Below are 17,553 nucleotides of genomic sequence, written 5' to 3'. Positions count from 1 at the left end.
TCAAATGAAAATTAAAATTATTTTATTAATTCAAAGAACAATTTTCTAACTCAAGAACATATTCTTCAACAAATGTAGAGGTAGGCTATGTGTTTTGGACAGGTTGAAAAATAGACTTTCACAGACCTGACACTCATATGATAACCTGGCAGATCATACTGTTTAACACACGTCATCAACATTAATTGAGGCTTAAACTAGTTAACATGTTACATTAGGTTGCTAAGGGAGTTAATCACAAGCAGACACAATTCTGACCTGTCTAACTCCGAATCAGTAGAATCGGTCTGAATTCCAGTTCAGACGTTGCATAGCAACATATTACTTGCTGACTTTCATTTGCAATGAAGTTCTGAGACAAGTCAATGGACTACTTGCAGAATGATATGAAAGATCTGATTCAGAAGCACAGACAAAGATCCTTAAATATTGCTCCGCTTTAACCCTCTCTGGCACAGAGCCCCTGGCCATTAATTCTTTTGTAGCGGTCATAATACGGAATTGATCGTTGGCAAAACCCCACCCTTGAACGGTCCTTGTCCAATCCTAGCTCAGCATTATTACATCATCACTTAATAACCGAATAGGGCTCTTCTGAATGCTGCAAAAAGTTCCATTAAGCTATACGCGTAACTGAAGCCTTCCGTTCACAGCGTGTATGCTGCAGCACCTCGAGTTTCCATTATAATCAATGGAAGTAGCAACACCAGACGTGATAGCAGTGGGAACTTAGACCAGTCTTCTAAAATTATTTTTACGTCATGAACATAATGCCCCCCTTTAAACATAATATCAGCCTGTACCTTTTCACAGTATAATAAACAACATGAGAACATGTTTTCATGGCACATGGTGATATGTACTGATTAGGACCAATAACATTTTACACACTGATTTGGGAGGAAAATAAAAAATCTGCTATTGGACACCGTCCGGTAGTTAACCACCACATTCCAAAACTGAATGTCAATACTGATTAATAACATAAATAGGGTATATCTTCTGGTAGAGTGTATGAACGGAATATTACAGTTTGGCTGCTGGTGGTGAGTCCTGGTAAAGGTGTTTCTGGAGGAAGAGGAGGATCTTCTCCCATGAATCCTCCTGGGCGTGTGCATGAGGCTTCGTCTGACCCCCCCACAGCATCAGCACTGCAATCAACAGACAGATTAGGAAGTGTGTGTGTGTGTGTGTGTGTGTGTGTGTGTGTGTGTGTGTGTGTGTGTGTGTGTGTGTGTGTGTGTGTGTAAATGGTTGTATACGTACCCTTCTCCATGTTGTGTTGTGTGATGAAATTGCTGAAGCGGATGTGAGGTGTGTATGGCGGCTCAATCAGGTGACCTGCGCCTGGATATGACAACACCGTCAGGAGGTGGCGATTCCCCGCCTGCTCCATCATCTGCTCTATCTGTGTCCACACACACACACACACGCACACACACGCACACACGCACACACCATTGAATATGTGAATTTGGGTCAATGGAAATAACAACCAATATTTCTTCCTTTTAAACAATTCATGAGAGAGAGAGAGATTGAGAGAATATTGTGACTCACGTCTTCAGTGGATTCCACTGTTGCCCAGTTCTGATCATCCTGACCAATCACAATCAGCATGGGACACTTTATCTGGCCCACCTGCATGTAGAAAACACAGCACACACACACACACACACACACACACACGCACACGCACACACAGTGATGCATATTTCCCATGTTTAGCGCAGGTCTACAAAATGCAGCCACACAGCCACTGCAATTGATGCTACCTGAATATCCGTACGAAGAAATAGGCAAAAACACAAGAGTGTCACCTTGCTGACCCATACAATAACAGCATCACAAAAACAATGTTCACACACGCCCATCAAGCATGAGGTGGAGGTCAAACTATGCAATTTTTTTGTCGCTCACGATTGTCGTTTATGATCTACCATGTCACACTATACGATTTTAGAACCATGAAAACCTCTCCATGTCTTGGTCGGTAGAGTGGCCACATACACCGAAAGCATCAGTTGCGTCAAACGACTCCCATAAAATTTCTGACAAGCCAGTCTTTTTGTCGGGCTGTTTTAGAACGTTGTGAACGACAAATTGCAAGTCGTGAAGCATGTCACATTATAATCCGCGTTCGATGTCGTGCCCGACCATTTGAAATCGGATACGACGCTGTAAACTTGTCGGTCACGGCAAATTCGGGCCAAAATCGGGCTGATATCGTGTAATCTGACCAGGCCATAACACACTGTCACAGTCCCTCTGGTGGGATGCCAGCAGTCACTGTTCCTCTGTGGTCTGCAGTGTTCCACACACACACACACACACACACACACACACACACACTTACATCGACTTTAAGGTCTGGCTCTGTAGGAATGGGTAGGATGACATCCCTCCAGATCACATGATTGTTCTCATCAAAACGTGCCTTTGTCATGTTCCTGCAGACACACACACATTCTTATATTCTTTCTTTGACATCCTGTAATCCTGCAATCATGATAAAGACAACCTTTATCATGCCTCTTCAATTAATCTATACTGAACCAAACCAGTGGCAGCAAGCCCTAGTGTACAGAGGTGTAATGTTTCAGCTTCAGAAAGTCCTACCGTCTATTTAATTCTACCTGTGTGCTTGGTAGTTGCTACTGACGCTTCATCCACACAAGAGCAAAAGGTTTTGGATATTGTATTTTTCATTCGTGCATTCAAAAAGTTTTGCATCCACATTAGATTGTTTCCAGAAAAATCCTCGTCCAGGTGGAGATGCAAAAACCCAGTGGAAATGTTGTAGTACATATGCTCGGCCAGTAGGTGGTGTATTGGCGCTAGTTTTACTCGGTGCACTCTCCACCTAGTACTCACTGCGCCATGACCTTGAAGACCTCAGTCAGGGGCTTGTTGACCGGGTGAACATGGCTACCACTGATGCATACGCAACACCGAGGCTGAAAGAGAGATTACATAAAAAGTGAACATCACTGCATAAAAGGTTTGAAATAGTTGAAGAAAATATACATTTCACCATTCATCTGTCAACAGACCTGTGTGACCTCTTAGCTTGTTTTGTTTAAGTAAAACTCACACATCTTTCATTGAAATGAATTACTGCAATTATTTCTTACTGTAGTAACAAACTTTCTACAGTAAGAAATAACAAAAAGACAGGCAGAAAGAAAGAAAGATAAAGAGACTGACCAGTGGGACTTTACAGCACACTGCTAGTGTGAGTGTGAGAAACAGATTATCTTTAAGCAAAAGACAAACAAACAAACAGACAAACAAAAAGGCAGATAGACAGAGGGCAAGAAATACAGCGAGACTGACTCAAAGCACACTGTTTGAGTGAGAGACACGAGATAGACAAAAAGGCAGACAGGCAGACAGAAAGAAATACAGAGGGTGCCTCTCATTTGGTGTTTTATACACCCTCCCTTCCTTCCTCGATTCTCGTCCTCACTGATCTAGATAGAGAATGATGGGGCGGCAACAATGGGATAGTCTATCCTGTGTTATTTATAGATCAGTGGGAGCACCCCTCGAGGATCGAGCATGAAGGATCGAGGAGAGTGTTTGAGAGCCACCCTGAGACTCACCTGTGCGATTTTAGAGTACGCTGCTAGTGTGAGTGTGACTGAGGTCCCAAAGGACAGACCAAGCACAGCTACTCTATCTGCACACACTTGTGGATGGGTCTGCAGGACCTCATACGCCATCTGCAACACACACACACACACACACACACACACACACACACACACACACACACACACACACACACACACACACACACACACACACACACACACACACACACACACACACACACACACACACACACACACACACACACACACACACACACACACACACACACAGGTTGAGCAGAATCTAGGTGTACTACTGGTATAACGACACATCAAATCCCTGGTTCTGAACAACTTGGTACTATTTTTGCAAGAGGAAATTGAGCCTGTTTTTATGCCTAGTTTTTGGCAAATTTGCTTAAATACTGTATATAATATGCGGCTACAACATCTCCATTTTAATTGCATCCCTATTTAAATCGCCGGCAGATCAGGTTGGGTTTACCCAGCTTAACAGGAAAGGCTAGTCGAATATATTTCTCGGAAAACATTTACAAAATGACAGCTGAATTAGCTGAAGTATATTTTTGGGGGCTTTTTGCCTTTATTATTACAGGATAGTGAAGAGGTAGACAGGAAAGAAGTGGGAGAGAGAGATGGGGTGGGATCGGGACATGACCGCAGGCCGGATTCGAACCTGGGTCCCCGTGGGCACTCGGACCTGTATATGGTACGAGCGCTGTAGCCTGCTGCGCCACAGCGCCCCCATGACAGCTGAATTTTACAACATTTTACAAAACTGAATTTTGTCTAGGTTGACTTGACACCAGAAAGACACTATCTCACTCTCTCTCTCTCTCACACACACACACAAAGTACCTCAAAGTACCCGGTCTCAACATCAGACGTCCGCTCTTCGGTCACATCAAGGTATTGCAGCGCCAAGGCAACGAAGCCATGTGACGCCAGGAGGGCCGCCCGGTACTCCACCAGACCTCCTCCCCCTCCCCACATGTCCAGCACTGCAGGGAAGGGCCCTGTGCCTACACACACACACACACACACACACACACACAAAGCATACACATGCAAAAACCATGCTAGACCACACCAATACAAAAACTCTTTAAAAGCATAGTCTGAACTCTCAAATCTGCAGTGGCCTATGGATGCAACAGGTCCCCCCCCCCCCCCCCCCCAGTATTGCATATAAAATTGTGACATGAATGTTTGAATACGTCACAACATGCATGATTTGCAAAATCACCTTACAACTGTTGTTGAATGAGTGAGTGTTTGTGAAAGAAAGAGAGGCAGAGGGGGAAATTGTACCTGGTGGTTTGAAAAGTGTGCCTTTGACTCCTCGTTCCTTGATGTCCACACGCTGCACACCAGGTGCCAGGTACCATCTCTCCGTGACAACGGTGGCCAAGGCGTCCTTTTCGGAGAACCCCTGGGTCATGTGACCTTCGTACACGGATATGTTCACCACCATCGGTGACAGGACGGCTCTTTTTCGTAACCTAAAATATCACAGACATCATGTTCAGTGTGACGCTATCGCAGAGTGTCTCCTGAATGTTATTGTAGCAGATCAGCTACACCACCTGAGTCCATGTCTGCTACCAGGAACGGGTCGCAAGCTCCAAAGGAGGCCCATGGGTTCAATTCCAACATAGGTCCCACCTCTACTGGCATCTTCCATAACTATGAGGGAAAAAAATGGATTTACTGTCATAGTTTACTGTTTATCGGGTTTACGGTCATAGATATCGTTTAAATCATGAACAGGGTTGGTGTACTGAACCAGACTGAGGCCCATTCTCAACCTCTCTCCTCGATGCTCAATCCTCCCACTGATTTATAACTAGCACCGGATAGACTGTCCCATTGTTGCAGCCCCATCATTCTTTATCTATATCAGTGGTAAAGAGGATCGAGGAAGGAAGGGATGATACATAAAGACGAATGAGAGGCACCCCGAGAGATTAAAGGCTCAGGAAACAGACATTTCTGTTATCGTTTTTTCTTTCTTTCTCTCTGAGCTCACTTCCTGTATCACAGCGCCCCCTATAGAGTCTAAATTATGCCCATTTCCAAGTGCATCATACAATCAGTTAACAAGTCCCCTTACCAAGTTTGGACTTCATACATCAAAGCATTGCTGAGAAATGAGCTCACTTCCTGTTTGCCGGCTTTGCTGTCAAACTTGATTGGCTCTATTGAGTGAATGCTTAGATATCGAAACGCCTCTCTAGGCCTGTCGCGATATTCAATAAATCAATAAATCGCACGATAAAAAAAATGAGCTCGATAACTTTTCCGGCCGCGATAATTTCCATTTTCATGCTTGATTGTTTTTCTTCTTCTCTCTCTCTCTCTCTCTCTCTCTACGAAAGAGAGGATAACCACGGTGCTTCCTTTAGCGCAGCCTAACGAGGAGTGAACCCTCATGTCAGTCAGTTGTCAGACATGTAGGCCTATCTTTCAATAACATGACGGACAACTTTACTTTCTTACATTCATTTGATTAACAGGCTAGACGAGGCTTTGGCAATTGGCCTAAGCACACTGAAGAGGCTTTCTGTTGTAGCTTGACAAGTATGGGGGTAAAAATAGTGATAATGCAGTTCAGAAAATCATGCTTATAAGCTACGTTTTTTCATCATCTGATAAAGACACACTCCGCGAAAGTCTGCACTCCGCTGAGAGCTCAAGAATCAGCCAAAACAGCCGGCAGCTCCGGTTAAAATGTCGTAAGCTAATTGTTAGCTGTGGTGAAATGTGTTCGTAATCAACGTTATAGGCCTATGTCATAAACGTAGCATACCTATGAAAAGGCTTTGCAGTAGGATTATCCGATGACCAACTTATTGCTTCAATTTGTATTTTATGTGACGTGCAGATGCTGGGTTCATGCCGTTTTGCGCAAGTTTCAAATGTTTAGCTGACTGCGTAGGCCTAATTGATCAGCTATGATGACATTTAGTTCCGTGCATAAGGCTTAGCAACTGTCACTCTACACGCCCCCTGTTGCATGTCACGTTTTAATTTGCTGGCCCTTAAACAGAGTCTTAAGTAGAGACTGAGAGTCCATTGTATTTATTGTTTTTGGTTGTTTTGTTCATTTATTGTGGATATTTAAAAATGTCTTCCCATTCCAGTTCCTTATTCTTTAGAAATACAAGTTATTGATCTTTGAAAAGGTGTACCTGCATTATTATGCCATTATCATTATATTAGATAAAAATGATCTCAGAACGGCAATATTATCGTTTATCGCAATAATTTCTGGGACAATTTATCGTCCAGCAAAATTTGTTATCGTGACAGGCCTACGCCTCTCAGTATATTTTATCAAGCTGGGTCTGAAGATCATTTGTACCATGTTTCATGTAAATCAGAGCAAATTTGTGACCTGTATTTTTTAAGTATTTCTGATAAAATCCAATATGGCAGAAGGTACCATGTGACATAAATTGATGACATAGATAGATAGATAGATAGATACTTTATTGATCCCCAAGGGGAAATTCAAGGTCCCAGCAGCTTAAGACACCACACACAACATAAACTACTGTGGCCTACTGGTTAGGGCTTCGGGCTTGTAACCAGAGGGTTGCCAGTTCGATCCCCAACCAGTCCACGGCTGAAGTGCCCTTGAGCAAGGCACCTAACCCCTCACTGCTCCCTGAGCGCCGCTGGTTGGGCAGGCACCTCACTGCTCTGGGTTGGTGTGTGATTCACCTCACTGTGTGTTCACTGTGTGCTGTGTGTGTACACTAATTCAGTTAAATGCAAATCAAAAAGATATATCCTATTCTATTCTATTCTAACTGATCAAGCTCTTCTATGATAGTGCTGTGGAGTGGATGACAGTCGTTGTCCAGGATGCGGAGTAGCTTGTTCAGGGTCCTTTTGTCTGATACTGAAGTGATGCACTCCAGTTCAGCTCCCACAACAGAGCCAGCTTTCCTTACCAGCCTGTCTGATGGCCCAGCATCCCTCTTCTTAGTGCTTCCTCACCAGCATGCCACAACATAGAAGAGGTGGAAACAACAGACTGGTAAAACATCCAGAGGAGCTTGCTGCAGATGATGAAGGACCGCAGCCTCCTCAGGAAGTACAGCCTGCTCTGCCCTTTCTTGTAGAGTGCTTCAGTCTTGACTGACCAGTCCAGTTTATCGTCCAGATGTATCTCCAGGTACTTGTATGTGTTCACCACCTCCAAATTGACCCCTCTATGATGACTGGCAGCAGAGCAGGCTTAGACCTCCTGAAATCCACCACCATCTCCTTGGTCGTTGAACTCGGCATCATCCAAGGATTCTAAATATACCTCAATGTTCAAGATCTGGCATACGTTTCGAACATTACACATTTGGATGTAGTGCCAAATTTGACACATTGATGGCGCTAGAGCACTTGAGGTGCAGACATGAAAATGAGTGAAATGAATCATGGGCTTGTCCCTAATCAATCAGTCAACTTTGAGGTGAAGAATCTCTTCGAAAGACTTGCAGTCGCTCTTTGTAGAGCGCAGTTCCGCCAGCACTGGTGCTATTCCCTTGTCGGGCTAATCTGCCTCACTGCCAGCTTAGTTTTTGAAGGCGCTCCATCATTGTCTCAGGTGGCTTGACAGACATGATGTTGAATCCCCTCTTGGCCAGGTCTTCCTGGTATTTCACTTTTAGCCGGGCAGGGAACAACGTTTGAAACTTGATGTCTCGAGCTTTTCCAACTTCTGCATATTCCTTTTTGGTTATTTCCTCCTTTGTCTTCACGTTGTGTGAAAATATCACAATTCTTGCAGAATCATGCTAGTGGTGTCGGCATGTTGATTAGCCTCGGCCTCAGCCACGCTGGTATTCGGAGAGTTACTCTGGTTTTGTATCGTTGCTGGACGTAATTTTGTCTAGTCTTTTTTTGCCTTGGTTGACATTATCGCCCTTTTCATGCAGTAACGTATTGCTCAGTCATAATTCTCATATTAAAGGAGTCATAGAACGCATTTTTTGACCATTACAAATTGATCTTTGAGCCTAAATAATGTCATATGTAAATTTGTGGGGCTGAAAACACCCCAGGAGCACTGCTAGATCGCCTAATACAAGGTCATAAATAAGCCTTGCAATGAAACAGTTTGTTTTTCCCGCCCACTCAGCAAGTTCATGAATATTCAAATGAGATGCGCGCTGATTGGTCTATTGGCCGATATGTCCTGAAAGTTGATTGCTCTAGCTTCAGACCGGTGGATTGAGCCAAAGTGAAACTACGTTTACTGCTGGTAAATAAAGCCAAAGTCTTTGATAAAGCTATCAACAATGGATTTAAATAAGGAATACAGCCGTACATGTATAAACCGAGTCAGAAGAAGGTTCTGACGAAGATGAAGTGCAGCAGATTCTCCAACAGAATGAATGTGTTAGATTGGAGAGTTACTATACTAAGAAATGTACTGATAAAACTTACCAAAGTTAGCTGTAATAACGCTAGCATTACAACGTCTCTGCCATAGACCACATATCTAGATACTAGCATCGTAAGAGCAGTTTAACAAGAATTATTAATCGAAGGTATGCAAATGAGAGGGGGTGTATCTAAAGGGGGATGGGCGCCTATTACGTGTTATCTGAGCTCTGTTCAGATTGGAGCATTTCAACACGGCTGTTTCTATTTCCCAATTTGCATACGAAAGCAGGCGGGGGACGCGGTAAAGTCTTTGGTGTTGTCCTTTGGACACTGCTCGCAGCCTAAATTCAACAGGAACAAGGTGAATGTGGTTTTGAATTCTAGGACTCCTTTAAGGACGCATAATGCATTCGGGAGCTGGTTCCTTATGCTACCATCTTGTCAGCGTCTTGACCGGAAGTCCTCTTGCTTGGTTAATTTGGCTTTCATTTGTGCATGGAGTTTTAGCATTTCTGATAGACATTTTGCAATCTTTCTTCTGCCTTTTCAATTCAGTCTTCGACCTCCTCCAGTCTAGTGTTGGTTGTAGTTCTCTCTCCTTTGATTTCCTCTAGTTGAGATTTATTGCCCCGCCGAAAATTTTGAGGGATCAAACTTAGACTAGCCATGGGCTCCCTGTCAGGGCTATCCATGATAGCATTTTCACTTAGGCGCTCACTTTTGCATTCCTGTTTGCCTTGTTTTTTACATTTTATTTCTATGCCATGTTTTTTTTACCCCTAGCGGACATCCTTGCCCCCTTAAGGCCTATTCGGACGGGATTAGTTTTATGGGGGGACGTAGAGTAATGCAGGTTTATCATATGACGTCTTTAATATAAATGTCCAATTCGGACGGGACTAAACATCTCTGTTATTTTACCTGACATGGGAGGAGTAACTACGTTTACGTTCTGCCGTCACATCTTCGTCGCCGTGCACGTGATACTTTGCGTCAGGTACGTGCGGCATTTTCAGATTTGAAAGACTACACAAATTGGTTAAACTAGCAAACGTTAGCTTTATGTTATGCCATAAGTAGTTTGAAATGGCTAACAATATCAAGCTAATAGGCAAACTAGCTAACGTCCTATTAGGAGCTGCACAGCATGTTATGTTTTCATTCAGACTATGGTGGAATTGTTTTCAAATCAGGATGTGACGAAATATTACAGACATCTTTACAGAGGGTCGCGTTCGCACGGGATTAATTTTACCTAAGGTAATTTCTCCGGACCGTTTTACGGAAGGTAAAAGTGTCTGTAAATGTCACCGACATACTCCGTTATGTTTACTGACATGGCGCGTCCGGACAGGACTACATTACCTGGTAATTATTACTTTACCTGATGTCACCCCATAAAACTAATCCCGTCCGAATAGGCCTTTACTCAACATGTATAATTTGCATAGACAATTAGAAATTTAGAGGCATGGGAACTGTTCAAATACGCTGGAGCTGCTCCACTATAATGCTGTTATCGTATCCGTGTCTCGGCCGGAAGTTCCATGTTATCAGGTTTTTTTTATATTTTGACATGCTGGAATTTTGATGCAAAAAGTTTGAAATATTTCATTCACTTTATTTGTGATGAATCTAGAATATACCGAGGTTTCACTTTTTAAAATAAAAAATGATGGAAAAATAAATTAAGGAATTTTTCCACAATATTGTCATTTTTTGACATGCATCTGTATATTTTGTCACCATGTCCCCTCCCTGGAGCCAAAGGTTGGCAGCAGTAGGCCTAGGTAAAACTGTTAGCTATGACAAAGTTCAACTTAAGTGTTAGGCCTGTAGTTCCAACCTGTACCTGTAACTGTTCCATTTTCGTCGCTGGTATAATGGCCAAACGCTTCCCAGTAGTCTTTATCCTCAGCGTGATGTAAGGAATGGAGCGTTACCCCTTGTTTTGGGTGTAAATTTCTCACAACTATCTGAAACTTTTCATCCACAAGTGCCCGGGTAGGTCGCACCGACAGCACGGGGCACACAGACATTGAGCTCGAGGGCCTACGGAGACTGAGACATGAGCAAAAAAGTTAATCTTTGCGCTATTATGGGATGTATATATTATGTAATTGATGTACGATATTATGTAATTACATTTTCTATCTCACTACAAAGCATTGGACTTTCAGACAGAGCTTTGTTTGGACAGTACAGCAATGCCGTAGTATCGCGACAGTTAATCAGCCGTTCTCTGAGTCTGGCGATACCACTTTTAGCTCCAGCCTACTGTAGCATACTGTAGATCATTGAATCTGACTCGACCATTAGCTTCTCGTCTGCTAGCATCACGTTTAAAAGTGACTAAGATTTCCGGCTGATTTGACATAGCCTGGCCCCCGCCTGACTACGTACTTACGCTCATTTACATTTACAGTACCCTCCAGAATTATTGGCACCCTTGGTAAAAGTTGACTAAAAATAGGTCTAAAAAATAATCTTTAGGTGATTTATTGTACTCCCACAATGAAAACAATGAGGAAAAATACACCCTGCAAGGGAAGCAAATTTATTCTGAGAAAAAGGAAGATCTCATAAAGAAATAAATGTTTTTAATAAAAACACGTCACTCACAATTATTGGCACCCCTACTTGTAATACCTTCTTAAACCTCCCTTTGTCAATAAAACAGCATGTAATATTCTTCTCTGACACCCCATAAAGATTGAGAATACAAAGTAAGGGATTTAAGACCATTCATCTTTACAAAACCTCCCCAGATCGTCCAGATTGCTAGGTCCACACTTGTGCATTCTTCTCGTTGACTCATCCCACTGTTTTTCTATGGAGTTTAGATCAGGGGACTGCTATGGCAATGTCTGAAGCTTGATTTTGTGTTCAGTAAACCATATTTGTTTTGATCTGTGCATTTGTTTTGGTTCATTGACCTGATGAATGATCCAATCATGACCAACTTTTAGGGCCTTGGCAGAGATTGTTTGATTTCCTTTGAAAATGTTCAGGTTTTTCTTGGTGTTCATGATGCCATGCACCTTAATTAGGTTCCCAAGGCCTTTGGGAATTAAAACAGCCCCACAATAGCACAGCCCCTCCACCATAATTCTGATTAGGCATGGGGTTCTTTTTAGTATAGTCATTCTTCTATGTATGCCAAAGACACCTTAAGTGTTTTTAGCAAAAGAGCATCATTTTATTTTCATCTGACAATAGACCACACTCCCAGACATGTCATGGTACCATTCAGTAATTCCTGCCATTTACATTGTTCATTAAATGACTCTACTGGCTTTAACCTGACATGCTGTATAAATAATCTATTAGCAGTGAGGTCACTTTTGAAGATTTTTTGGGGGGACTTGGTGACCCCAAGATGATAGCTTTGTCTGTAACTCTCAACAGTGGTTCTTATGGATTTTTTTGCCTATCATACCATCCTCCATACTGTGCGTGGGAGCAAAATAGCCATGGGTCTTTGTCCAAGCATGTTTGCCACATTTCCAGATGATTAGAACCTTTTATTCATCATTTTAACTGGAAATATAGGCATTTTCAACAAAATACCTAGTTTCCATAGACATTCTCTTACTTACAAATGTCAACACAATTTCTTTTTATTTCAATTTAGTGTATTCTCTTGTCTCTCCAATGTTGAAAAATGACTAGAGGATTTAGCCTCTGAGTGACTTCATTTTCATACCATAGTGAAAAAGAACGTCATGAACTACTTCTGAAAGTTCACAGACACTCTGATTTACTTTAAAACGTTGCATTTACATAGGAAAATGCTCCTGTTAAATGTTGTACGTAATATGTTTCAGGGGTGCCAATAATTGTGAGCAAGCTGTTTTTGTTAAAAATATTTATTTCTTTATGAGATTTTCCTTTTTCTCAGAATAAATTTGCTTGCCTTGCAGGGTATATTTTTCCACATTGTTTTCATTGTGGGAGTACAATAAATCACCTAAAGATTATTTTTATACCTATTTTTAGTCAACTTTTACCAAGGGTGCCAATAATTCTGGAGGGTACTGTATCTTCATACTCCGTCTGGTATAGCTTGATTCAGCTTCATTTACTCCGGCAAGTGCATCTCCGCCCAATCAGCGAACAGAGGGCGTTCCCAAGGGCAACATTAAGTTTCAAGCCATCGTTATTGTGTCCCCCGTGGTTATCATACGTCATTACCAAACGTTAGTGATTGAACTCCAATGAATTCAAACTTCAGACAAGCGTCCACAAACCAGGAAAAAAAAAAAAACATTTGCCAATGGATCTAGGCCAGACTCTCTGCGAAGAAGAGAGTCCGGTCTCCAGGCTAGATTTACTCTCATTCCAGCGTAATAATCAAGGAACACCATGGGCATAGCAGCACAACGATATCATGCAGCACCTGAAAATAGTCCTGTAGGCTAACAAGGTTGAGCTGCTGCAGCAGACATGACTGGATTATTACGCCTGAATGAGAGTATAGTTCCATGTCAAATCAGCCTAGAAAATCGCCACGTTTCATTTTCCGTTGGTCTTATTACACTTTTTAACTTGAGAGGAGACTAGTATTAAATGAGGAAATTACCGAAAATCTCAGTCACTTTTAAACTTGATGCTAGCTAGCGAGATGCTAATGGTCTAATCTGATTCAATGATCTATGCTAGCTGGAGCTAAAAGTGGTATCGCCAGACTCACTGAGTAAGGTCAAAAAAATCAATTGTAGGCTATAACTCAAGTGGAGGTGGAACATGAGTAATTCCCCAAATGGTGGAATATCCCTTTAAGCATACATGGAATCTTAGAGTAAAGATCTTTCTGTATGAAACTGTCCATTGAGTAAAAGAAACTGAATGGATAGTCGATTGTGCACGGATTGAGGATGGACTGTAATGTAGAAATGTAGCCTACCTTCGCCAGATTTGAATCGGAAGTTGATCTCTACACGAAACTAGCACTCGCGCAGTCTTCTGTGCCAATATACAATAATTTCTGAAAATCATGCTTTCCACTGTAAAATTCCGCCGGTGTCAGGTGGGGGAAAGCCGGCGGGCGGTCAAAATACGGAAGAGAGTGTAATGACGTTTATTTCAGTATGAACTTGCTCTCTGTTACTTTCCCCCTTCTTTGTACGCTCCTTAAATGACCAACGAAAACGTGCAAAGTTGTGGCAGCCAGAGTAGGGGACGAGTTCACAGGGGGGAGGGGGCGTGTTCAGGACAGTTCCACAAGCATAAACCTGCGTGGACGAAATCGCAGACTTACTTTGATGGCTTAGCTAAATATGTGTAGCCTATCTTATTTTAGGAGTTAATTACAGACTATTTGCTAATATTAACCCATGGATTCAATTCCAACATAGGTCCCACCTCTACTGGTAGATATCGGAATAGCGTAAAAAGCACAACAATACGGAATAGCACACGTGAAAATGCCCTGTGATAACCTAGCCTAGTGAACAACTACTGGACACCTTCACCTCCAAGGCTAAAGATTAATATGCCGATTTCACGTGTTCCGGACTCAAAATTAGATTATCTTCATGTGCGTTTTACCACCTGCTTTTAAAATCATTCAGATTAAATAAAAAAAAAATCCTATAGTTTGAGCCGAGCATTAGCTGGTTAAGATGGAGCCAAACGCTTTAGCCTACTGATTAAGATAACTTCATATTAAGCCTACCTGAGACTGTTCCATTTTCGTCGCTGATATAATAACCAAACGCTTCCCAGTTGTCTTTATCCTCGGACCGATGCAAGGAATGGAGCGTAACTTCTTGTTTTGGGTGTAAATTTCTCACAACTATCCGAAACTTTTCATCCACCAGCGCCCGGGTAGGTTGCACCGACAACGCGGGACACACGGCCATTGAGTTCGCGGATCTACCAAGACTGACAACAGCAAAAACATCTCCTAAGACGAATCGACATTTCCTACGTTCCCCCAAATATTTGAAGGGTCGTTGACAAGGTTTTTCTGCTAGCGACCTCGGTGCAGAGGCCACATTGGGAGCTCCGCCCACACACGTGACGTAGGCTACAGGACGTCAACCCCCTCAACCCAGAGCGGTAGATAAAATTCCAGGCTATTTCCTCGTTATGGGGCTTTTGGAACTGTTTACAGTCAATCTCTTGGTCACTAGTCAATGAGTTAATTGATTACACCTTCCAGCATCAGAAGTACATCCCACCCTCCTGCGATTCGGCCATTCAGCACAGTTTTTTTTTTGGAACTTTTGATCGTGGCGGCAACATCAAAGAGTGTCGCAACTCTCTCTTTCTATGGCTCTGCGCCAACCCATACAAAAAGAGACAAACCCAATTTGCATAATGACATTGTATTGCTGCAACATTGTCAAATGTTAACTGCAAAGTTAACAAAGTTTCTATTTGCCAGAAAATTTGCATGTGAAAATATGACCATGCCGCAACCCAATATCTTATGAGGGTATCTTCTGAAGTCTTCCACTTCAGATCTTCTGTCTGAAGACAATAATGATTAGACTAACAGGGCATAGTTTCTCTAAAGGAAATGAACACTGGGCAATTTCAGAGCTTAATTTAAGTTCTGACTTTTTTTGTAATGAGGATCAAGAATCAAATACCGGTAGGCTACATGCCTCACTGAAAATGACACTTTGTTTATTCAGTAGGCTATTAATCAGGTAGGTCTATAGGCCTATTAGGCCTAATTCATGAACAGATTTCCTGACCATAGTATAGTTGTTCCAGAAAGGGTGAAATACCAAACAAAAGAGAATGTCTGAACACTGGAATTTAATAAAAATAAAAATAAAAAAATAAATAAATAAAAAAAACAGATTTTCAACCTACCAAGGTCTTCTTTTCCCCTTTGTTTTCCGTTTGTTTTTAATTAAACTCTGTGTATGGACATTCTCTTTTATTTTTACCTTGGGTGTCCATTCAGCTTAAAATAGGCACCTGTGCATGCTCCCTCCACTTGTTGTACAAATTACACTTTTTCTCAGTCGCTTACATTTCTCAGATCAGAATTGAAATTCTCAAAACTACCTGTTCAATCTTCAGATCATTGTGTCACTTGTGCACATCAAAAAAGCAGCAAATTATCATGTACAATTCTCTGCTGAATAGACATTTAGGCATTAGTTCATAGCATAAGTCTTTACATGCAAAATGTTTGAACATGTTGTCATATGAGAATTTGTGGCCCAAAAGACAAGAACATCAGGAGGTGTAGGAAGTCTGCACTGTAATTCCCACAACACTGCATTTACAGTTTCCCCTAACGAGATTGTCCTATGGTCACATTTCTACTTTATTTCATTTTTCCCCTTTATATGTAGTGCTGTCTTTTCCTTTCTGTATTGCAATGACAGGGTCTGTCAACAAATTACAGTAAAAAAACAGTGAAAGCGTAAATGTGAATATTGTCGATCAAACTCCCAGGTAGGTAGGTGTAACCTACAATTCACAAAAAATGTCATACAAATTTTAGCCATAGTTTACATCAGAACATCCCTCCAGAGAACACTGTTGTACTGACAACACGACTAAGCCATTTGACTGTCTTATCCATACACGATGACACAAGCACTTGACATTCTGATGCACTGACATGTTCACTGACACAAATATTTACTTTTGAGAGATCGACTGAGGATTTTGAGCAAGAAACTGGCTTTTGCAGGTAATCCATGGTGTTTTGCTATTTGTACAAATAGTTTTGAGAAATGCATTTACTGTTTAGCCAATCTCAAGCATGATTCGAGAAATGTACTAAAGCGACGGAGAAAAACTGTAAGAATGGACACTCTTGGGAGGAGTTCTGGGCCGGGTTTCCCAGATTCGTTAAGAAGCTCTTAAGTGCTAAGAACGTCTTAGGAGCGCTCTAAGAACGTTCCGCGTTTATGATTTTGTTATTCTCCTTATACAGTATATTGACAACTATCTATGTTTTTCTCTCGGTGTTCAATTTGATGACTTTCGATGAAAATCCTGTAGATGGCGTTTTGTAAATCGAACTGAAATCGTCTAGTTTTGCCTTAATTTTACGACATATATCCTCTTTTTGTCAATCTACGGTTTTGGCCTACTTTTCTACCTCGTGCACGAGCAGACATGAAGCTGTTTTAAGCCTCATTTGAATAAACAAGGGCAAAATGCAGCTAACTTGAGTCAATGGAACGGCTTCAGCCTCCAGTGAAAGTCTAGACTAGTTCAAGCCAGGCTATTTCTGTTGAGCGCCGCCTTCTTTAGCGAGGTTGATGGAACAGCTGTGGAATCTAAATGTGAGGTTGTCAAGGCAGCGTTGACAGAAACCACTAGGAGCACAATAATCATACTACACTTTATGCAAATTCAGACTTAATCCACCCACCTCTAGCAAACTGAGTTTTTATGTGCATTATATAATGTAGAGATACTTGGTGTTGTGTATTGTTTTTGTGTGGAGTTATGGGACGATTTACTGTAGCGGTCCTGTTGTTGTCTGTCTATCCGACGAGCTGTAGGGTGCAAGATGAATTTCCAAATATCAATACATATATCAATGACACATATACACCAGATA

The 17,553-nt window shown here is 41.9% G+C and overlaps 1 protein-coding gene across 3 annotated transcripts; it reads right to left on the bottom strand.

Annotated features, from left to right (window-relative positions):
* On the bottom strand, nucleotides 1–15,001 carry LOC134061751 (peroxisomal succinyl-coenzyme A thioesterase-like). Of its 3 annotated transcripts, none has more exons than XM_062517511.1 (11): nucleotides 14,686–14,816; nucleotides 10,861–11,069; nucleotides 5,204–5,303; nucleotides 4,929–5,119; nucleotides 4,476–4,639; nucleotides 3,606–3,725; nucleotides 2,875–2,957; nucleotides 2,357–2,450; nucleotides 1,561–1,641; nucleotides 1,267–1,408; nucleotides 1–1,151 (listed from the first exon to the last, which is right to left on the bottom strand). In XM_062517511.1, exons 2-11 carry the CDS (start codon nucleotides 11,045–11,047, stop codon nucleotides 1,027–1,029), a joined length of 1,287 nt encoding a protein of 428 aa, XP_062373495.1. In that variant the 5' UTR covers nucleotides 11,048–11,069; nucleotides 14,686–14,816; the 3' UTR covers nucleotides 1–1,026. The 3 variants fall into 3 exon arrangements, with proteins under 3 accessions (XP_062373495.1, XP_062373494.1, XP_062373496.1); XM_062517510.1 differs by lacking the exon at nucleotides 14,686–14,816 and adding an exon at nucleotides 13,915–14,042; XM_062517512.1 differs by lacking the exon at nucleotides 10,861–11,069 and having other exon boundaries at nucleotides 14,686–15,001.
* Between the last annotated feature and the right edge of the window lie 2,552 nt (nucleotides 15,002–17,553).

The sequence above is a fragment of the Sardina pilchardus genome, chromosome 17, assembly GCF_963854185.1.
Source record: "Sardina pilchardus chromosome 17, fSarPil1.1, whole genome shotgun sequence".
In the NCBI taxonomy this organism is placed as follows: Eukaryota; Metazoa; Chordata; class Actinopteri; order Clupeiformes; family Clupeidae; genus Sardina; species Sardina pilchardus.
Note: the sequence above shows the minus strand (reverse complement) of the source record. Positions and strands in the feature narration are given on the sequence as shown.

Excerpts from the sequence above, each read along its gene's own strand:
- LOC134061751 (XM_062517510.1), bottom strand. The coding sequence starts at position 14,006 with ATGATTTTCAGAAATTATTGTATATTGGCACAGAAGACTGCGCGAGTG. Across the intron at positions 4,640-4,928 it reads CACACTTTTCAAACCACCAG|GCACAGGGCCCTTCCCTGCA; the intron begins GTACAATTTCCC and ends GTGTGTGTGTAG. Across the intron at positions 1,642-2,356 it reads AGCCAGACCTTAAAGTCGAT|GTGGGCCAGATAAAGTGTCC; the intron begins GTAAGTGTGTGT and ends TTCTACATGCAG.